Below are 8,142 nucleotides of genomic sequence, written 5' to 3'. Positions count from 1 at the left end.
TTCTGACGACTTTTGGAGTCAGAAATCTGACTTTGGGAGGCATTCTAGTCAAAAAGAAATGTTGGGGAATTCAGACATTTCAAAGACAGCTGAAAAGGAAACTAAAGGAAATAACACTCCACCTGCCTTAAGGCAAACAAGTAGCACAATATAGCTTTAACTGTAACCTTTCATTCCCGATAAGTATATATTCAAGTACCCAGTGTTTCCCCAGAATCTTGTTCTTGTATCTAATCATAAGTTACACATACAATATGTAATTAAACTTTTTTTTTCTTTTCTTTTTTTTAGAAAAAGGCCAAAGTTGGCTCAGACTAGCGGTCTAAGTTGAACTGTGTTCCAAGCACGCTATGAATATCCTGTCAGTCAGTGAGGCAGGAAGCAGGCAGCCAGCGGGTTGTCTGGCTGGCTCTGCCAGGCCTGCCGGGCTCAAGCCTGTCAGGTGGGGGTCAGGCAGGTGAGGCAGATAGTGAAACAAAGAACCCCCCACCCCCACCACCCTCTTTCCCCATCCCGTCTGCCTTCCCTTCCTCTCAGAACAATCACTAACAGGAACAGGAAGTGATGTCGAGAGGAGGTTGATCTAACCAGGGCAATTCCTTTGGCCGGGTCAGACGAGAAAAGAGAGGGTAGGAAAGACAGGCGTGGAAATGAGAGAAGATAGAAAACACACACGGCAATAGTGGTAGGGTATCCTGTTTGGGTGTGTGTGTGTGTAACTTTTCCTATTTATAGAATAATCCAGTAGAGTCTTATCGCTTTGTCTGTGGTAGTGTTGTAGTCAGGAGCACCGAAGCCAAGCCCACGTCAAGACTATGAGGGGTCGAGAAGGTTTCTCTTCATTTGCCTCTTTTATTGCCATATATACTGTGTGTGTGTGTGTGTGTGTGTGTGACATCTCCTTCCAGACAGCCACAGCTTCTTTTCCTGCCTCCCACGTTCACTCTCTTGTGTGACAGGGGTGACAATAACAAACAATTTCAAATTAGAAATTAGTCAAATTATCGGTTGCATTTGAAGCTGGGAAACAGGCAGTTTTGTGATGTAAATAAAATTCCTGGATGCAAAATGCGACCGATTCAGACACAAGCTTAAAAAAAAGTGGTCTTGAGGGTCTGTGGCGTATTGGGGGAATGCCATCCATCCATCCATCTTCTACCGCTTATCCTGTATTTAGGGTCACAGGGGGGCTGGAGCCAATCCCAGCTGTCATTGGGCGAAGGCAGGGTACACCCTGGACAGGACGCCAGTCTATCGCAGGGCCTATTGGGGGAATGGGTGTATTTTAACTCTTATGATAGTCTTTATCCTGCACTACTCATCTGTACAACTGAAATATTTATATTTTGTCCCTCTAAATTTTTTTATTATGACCACATCCCCCCTCTCCGACATGAATCAGAAGATGCCCGTATGACCCCGACAGTGAATAAGGCCAAGGCAGCAGTTAACACTAGCCTCCTCATTGTTATTTGGACTCTATGGCAACCGGCTGCAGTGCCAGTGACTGCAGTGTCTCCCTTGTCTCAGTCTTCCTTGAGAATGCGAGCAGGCCCGTGGCATTGAGAGCCAGCAGCCCATTCCTGTTCCCATAGCACAAAGACAAGCATGTGGCACTTGACAGCGATGCCCGATGAGGGACGCACGCTACCACAAGCCGCAGCAGCCCTGCCTTTTAAGATGCGGCCGTGGGGTCCCTGCCCTGAAAGGCGACACCTCGGCTTGTGCCACCGAGGCTCCTTGCGTCTTTCCTTTCCCCCCACTTGCGGACTCTCGTCTGTCCTCGGCTGCTAATTTCCGTCACACTTTCTCTGTTGAGCAGGGGGGTGTAGGCCCGTGTTGTGTGTTATTAATACTATTGTTAACTGCATGCTCAAGGCTGCCCCCTCCCTGACTTAGCTCATCATGTTACAGGTATATTGTACACAACAGATAAATTGCCAATCCTGCTTTATATAATACCATCTATAAATATCAGAGGGAATATCTTGGCCAATTATGGTTGGATGCAGGCTGATTGTCATGATGTGTCTGGCAACGGACCTCAAGGCTTTCTTCTTGGCATACGAGCAGGAGGAGTGTTTGGACTGTGGTGTTTTCTGAGCTTAAACATAAGGGAGAAGCCTTTTTTCTAGAAGCTTCATCTAAAAGATGAGTAGCCAATATGTAAGAGAGAAGATCGGAGCGAATGCTGATTTCCATTTATCTTGCCATGGTGCAGAGAAACTGCCGTTAACTTCACCAAAGTGTTCAGTAATTCTGTCAGAATGCTGGTCGAGGGCCTGCGGTAACGTTTGATACGACACAGCGCCCTCTAGAGGCTTACATCTGTGGGTAAGGCAAGACAAGGCTACTTTATTTGTACTTTATATCACCTCACACACGCCAAGGCAATTCTAAGTACTTCACGGAGAAATAAAAGAATACAGTAAAGGTAAAACAATGTACAATTAAAGTGCAATAGAAATACAGAGGGGTTCTTGTGGGCCTGTATTTATCAAAAGCTAAATGTGAAATTTTAAATCAAGGAAATTCTTCATTTTTATTCCTTAATAGTTATGTATGACATTATCTAATGAATAAAAACATAGTCACGTGAGTCATTTGTGAGTTGATGCAATATGTGTAATTCAGAATAATAAACCTCTTTTTGATTTGATGTTTTGAAAGCATATAACACCATTTTTTTAATTCTTTGCATTTATATGAAGTTAAACACACGAGTCATTTTTAGCTGACACAATATATATGTTCCAAAATAGGTCATTTAAACCGAATTTGTGCATTTGATTTGATAGAATGACATACTGATGAAATATTTTTATACTAAATGGAAACACACACACACACACACACACACACACACACACATATATATATATATATATATATATATATATATATATATATATATTAAATGCTGCACTGAATAGGGAGGTCAGAGATCAAAGTCAGCTGACAACATCACCTGTGAAAGCAAAGAAGCTACATAAGGATTGGAATCTTAAAAGCAACTGAATACCGTATTGTGAAATGTCAACACTAGTTAAGACTTAATGTTGAAGTTGAAGTATAGCACCTGATAGCACTGACATATAATATATATACATGTATGATTTACTTTGAAAGCAATTTATCTGAATATGTAGCTGGAATGCTTCTCACTCCCTGCTAATTTAAAGCAGTATTCACCTGAGGGTGGGGCTGAGTGGAGTCAATAATACATCTGTCCTATCAGGTTAAATTTTGTTATTCATACGATCCAAGAAAGATTAGTTAAGATGTAGCAAATGGAAACTTTGCACACTTGGAAAAATCATGTTTTAAAAATTGCAAATCATGCAAATGATGTTATAAGCTTTCCTTTGAAACTTGGCTGAAGGGACTTTCTTCTGTTCAGCTGCAAGAGCACTTGTTAATGCATGTTTACTCTGCTTTGTTGAAAACAGCACCAGTGTTATCCAGTGCACGGATTATGCACAGGGTGTCGGTTCGATGGGTACTGCGGCTCAAAGCCACAGGACAAGTGACTTTCTTATTTATATACTTACTTATATATAATGATTAAAGTTCTCCAGGCCTAGAAACCATGATTTTTGTGTGAATAAAGCGGTTCATTGGTGGAAGCAACAATGGATGAGATGGAGCCATGCAGTATGTATTTTCTTCTTTCCCATGGGGCCACCTAGTGGGTTAATCTGACCATGGCTGCCATGTTGTAATACTAATACTTAAATGGACTGAACAACATTTAAAAACACTAATATGAGGATGTGCCAAGACACAAACATGCTTATTGCCCTTCTACCAAAGCATTTGACCTCAAATGACCATTTACAATTAAATTGAAATGAGAGTATGACTGTAGACATTCAGCATGCAGGACATCATCAATAGCAGCAAAGAGACTTTGACACATGTGTGTGTAAAGCAGTTAGCTTTTATAATGGATGTGCAGCTTTCTGCAAAGCACAAATGATTTCTGGGAAAGTGCACCAAGGCAGTGAGTGGTGGCTGTTATACAACATTTCTTATTATGCCGTGTAAAAAAAAAAAAAACAATCAATACTTCTTTTGTGGTTAGCTGGTGTAGTACACTTCTGATTTTCAAAAATATTAACTTTTTATTATCAGTCGTTAATAGGTTTGTTGTCCTCATTGTCAGTAGTTTGTGTAATTAATTGTATCCACCTACACGCTTGTACAATGTTTGTGGAGCAACAAGTCGGTGCAGTAATGACCTCCTACCTGTAGAAGCGCTGTGTGACAGCATGTGACTTCCTTATTACAACAGGAACCCGCACGCGGAAGAAGCCCGCCATTAAAGCAAAGCGACCTCACAACGTGAGTGTTTCGTAGAAGAGCACGCTATTAAAAAGGTGCAATTTTTTTACATACCTACCGCTGATTTTTTCTTGGAAGAATGGCGTACAGGGGACAAGGACAGAAAGTCCAGAAGGTTATGGTGCAGCCCATTGTATCCTTATTCAAATGAACGGAAGACGCGGTTGAATTGTGTGCTACAATAACTTAGCAGCTAGGCTAACCTTTCTTATTAGCATGCTAGCTAGTCATTCATATCCCATGTTGTGACTGAGGAGAGCGTTTTAACAGAGCGTATTGCATGCGTTGAATGAGTCTTGGTTTAAAAAGCGTTTGCAATTTGTGCTGGTTCTTTAGAGCGCATTCAAAAGACCTATGTGGAGACATCCGCTGTAAGTTGACGCTACATGCTTAGCTGATCCTGTGTTGTTCGCGTCTATGACATACAAAGGACCCAATGTTACTTAAATTGCTCATTCGATATCGTAATGAAAAATACGTTACGGTGGAGTCAGTATCTGTGTTTACATTGAGTTGCTCATCATAGTTTTTAAGTTTACTTCCACCGTGAAAACAATTGAAATCCCATCAGGAAACATTTTCAGGGGCCATTCAACGTTATGTGCAATAACTTTAACAGGGAACATATTAAGCTTGTGTGTGTTTGTGCTCTGGAACCGTAAATTTCCTTGACTCCATTTATCAGAACCTAATTTTCAGGTATCTACAAAATGTAAGTATTTAATTCAAACACTTTGTCATACTTTTTTCTGCTTTGTTACTTGTGTAGTGTCTGATTAAAACGGATTGCCCGTCTCTTCTTCCCCTCATTCTCAGCGCTCACGGATCCAGGTCTGGTTGTATGAACAGGTGAACATGCGGATAGAGGGCTGCATTATTGTAAGTTAACCTTTTTTGCTCTTTTCTGTTTTATAGATTTGGAATAGAAAATGAGTTAAACGTTTGATTTCCTTCAGTCAAAGTATTAACATATGGTGAATGGACAATGAAGCATAATCACTGAATATGTTCGGTAACTGGGATGATTGGTCTGGAGGAAATTCTGAGATCATGTCTGCACTTCAGTTGATAAATACACTAACATTTTATAAATTCCACATCCTTATAAAACCAACTTCTGTCTAGACTAGGAATTAAGTTCACAAGTAACTAGCATAACTAGAGAAAACGTGTCTTGGTTGGGATGACAAAAACAATCCATTGGCAATTATACAGAGCTTTTACAGGAACAGACAGCGACTGCAGAGAGCACGCTAACACGCCACCGGCCATCAAATATACATTAAAAGGTGCCATATTAACAAAAAACGAGAAGTGTTGTGTAACAGTTTTGTACTCTGCTCTTTGCTAATTTGAGAGAGGAGAGCTAAAAAAAAAAGTAATGGATTGGTTAATGTGGCAGCAAGTAAAATGTTTGCACTGTACTGACATGTAGGATGTGAAATAAAAAAGGCTTAGTGTCTGGTGATAGACAATTATCTCGGAGATTGACAATAGTCGATGCCTTTACCAATGTCAAGATGATATGTGGCTTGTTTTCCCAATGTTAACAATTATTATTAGTATTTTAACATTAATAGGCTATTGAAATTCCCCATGCTTTCACCCTACTTGTGCAACACACCGTTGGGGGCTCACACCCCCATTCTCCTTGTAAAGATAACATAACTAATGAATAGAGCTGTATCTAACAGGTGGAAGCTTTAGAGATTCTTTCATACCATTAACATTGAAAATCGTGTTAATAACTGACAGGAACATTGTGTGCTATAGCAACCCTCATTTCCTCTTTCCATCACTCTCTCAAACTATAAGACTTTATATTAAATACTATCAATCTTTAAGTATCTCCGTCCAAAAGTTGAAATTTATTCAAAAAAGGTTTCCTGTCAGGTGTCATGACATGATTTTATCTATCTACTCCCCTGTATTAACAAGGTGGTCTAGTAGTTTACAGGTAGATTCCCCTTACTTGCTAAAATCATTACTTAGGCTGACGGACATTGTTTTCTTCCCATGGAGCTGACATGAAACCTATTTTGGTTTAATAAATGTCTGCTGTCTGTGGGCCTGGTGACGACAGGTTAGCGAACTGCTGAATGTCAGACTGACATCTAGTACGCTTATACACCCACAAATTACATTTATATAACTACAATAACACAAAATCACACTACTATTTCTACTAATGAAATTGACAGGTCGATCTTACTATGGGGAAGATTGTTCAACTCAGCAGTGTGGCTGAATACCTGATCATGAAAAGTTTTGATGTTGCCTAAAGCCCAAGTTATGCTTGCGGACCCCCCTTACGTCCAACGCAAGGGCCTGACGTGCACCTCCCAAAAATCCTAGACGCGCGTCGAGGCGACGCAACACCAACGCAGCGGCATTGGCTGTGATTGGTCCGCTAACTACATCCGCTGGAGACCGCTTTTCCGGTTTCCACTCATAAACACCGCCATTTAAACTTTTAATAGGCTACTTTTATTGTTTGCACCTTGTTTTATTGGTTGCACCTTGTCGCTTTTGCACAAAGAAATAAAACACCAAGTTCTGAAAAATTGTGTATGTTTAAAGCCGGAAAGTAAACAAATAGGCTATAACGAGGCTAACGATGATATACGTCAAGAGTCTCGGTCGGTCAGTCTTTACAAAAAACATTTACCGGTGTGGCATTGAATTGCATTTCGACACGTAAACCCAAGGCAGAACCATCACGGTCTCCCAGCAACTGCGTGGCCATTGCGTGATCACTACGCGGAAGCATAACCGAGCCTTAATATAGTTTATTTCCTGTGACCCGTTACATATTTGACTGTCAAAAGATTATTTTCCTCACTCTTTTGTCAAATTCTGTGATTCCGTCCGTTTTCTGCATCGTGGAAATCATAGGGCCGTACTGGCTGCAACCAGTAACCTGGTGAACCTATTGAGAGAAAGCCTAACTAACATACACACATGATACTGTTGGCAAAAGACTATGAAAATGTTCCTCCTCTGCCCTAGGGTTTTGATGAGTACATGAACCTGGTTCTTGATGATGCTGAGGAGGTCCACATGAAGACTAAGAACAGAAAGCCGCTGGGTAAGAAGCTCTGTTTAACTTTTGTTTAGCTTTGTGTCCAAGTTTATTAATGATTTGTACACATGCACAGCAGCACACCTGACTCTTGTAACACGGGCAATTAAGAACAGGTTGAACCTTCATTGCACAACTTGAGAAGCAATAGTTTGGTTAATAATAGTAATGAGTTATATAGCACTTACCAAAGAGACCATTAATTACACCGTGCATTACATGCCATGCACATAAAGAATGAAGGATATGACACAATTCCAGATACACACTATCTGTCCGTCCATCCATTCATGTTCATAAATACACACATTTGTGGAAGGGCTAGTACAGAGAAACCAAGCATTCTGCAGATCCTATATATCCTAGGTTCTGTATCTGTACCCAGCTTGATAGGTTCCTTTCCATCCACCATTTTGCTCTTCTGATTGTTTCTTCCTCATTGTCTCCTAGGGAGGATCATGTTGAAAGGAGATAACATTACCTTGCTGCAGAGTGTGACCACCTAGGATAATGGAGACTCCAGCAAATCTGACCTTTCCTAGAAAGAAATGTTTCCCTTTTTGTTGTTTTTGCAAATGGTATCTAGTATGTTTGTTTATACAACATGAATATTGTAATTTTTTCTTTCTAACTTGTGGTTTTGAGAATAAATCTTTTTTTTCTTAGAGCTGTTTTTGTATTTTAATGTATTCCACAAAATGCTTCTTAACTTCAGT

The 8,142-nt window shown here is 40.4% G+C and overlaps 1 protein-coding gene across 1 annotated transcript; it reads left to right on the top strand.

Moving 5' to 3' along the window:
* The first annotated feature begins 4,312 nt into the window (after window positions 1-4,312).
* Window positions 4,313-8,093, top strand: snrpe (small nuclear ribonucleoprotein polypeptide E). Its single transcript, XM_084021536.1, has 5 exons — window positions 4,313-4,477; window positions 5,030-5,056; window positions 5,161-5,223; window positions 7,354-7,432; window positions 7,877-8,093. Exons 1-5 carry the CDS (start codon window positions 4,424-4,426, stop codon window positions 7,930-7,932), a joined length of 279 nt encoding a protein of 92 aa, XP_083877662.1. The 5' UTR covers window positions 4,313-4,423; the 3' UTR covers window positions 7,933-8,093.
* The last annotated feature ends 49 nt before the right edge of the window (window positions 8,094-8,142 follow it).

Source organism: Eutrigla gurnardus (genome assembly GCF_963514095.1).
Source record: "Eutrigla gurnardus genome assembly, chromosome: 2".
NCBI classification, from domain to species: Eukaryota; Metazoa; Chordata; class Actinopteri; order Perciformes; family Triglidae; genus Eutrigla; species Eutrigla gurnardus.
This window is presented reverse-complemented; position numbering and strand designations above follow the sequence as displayed.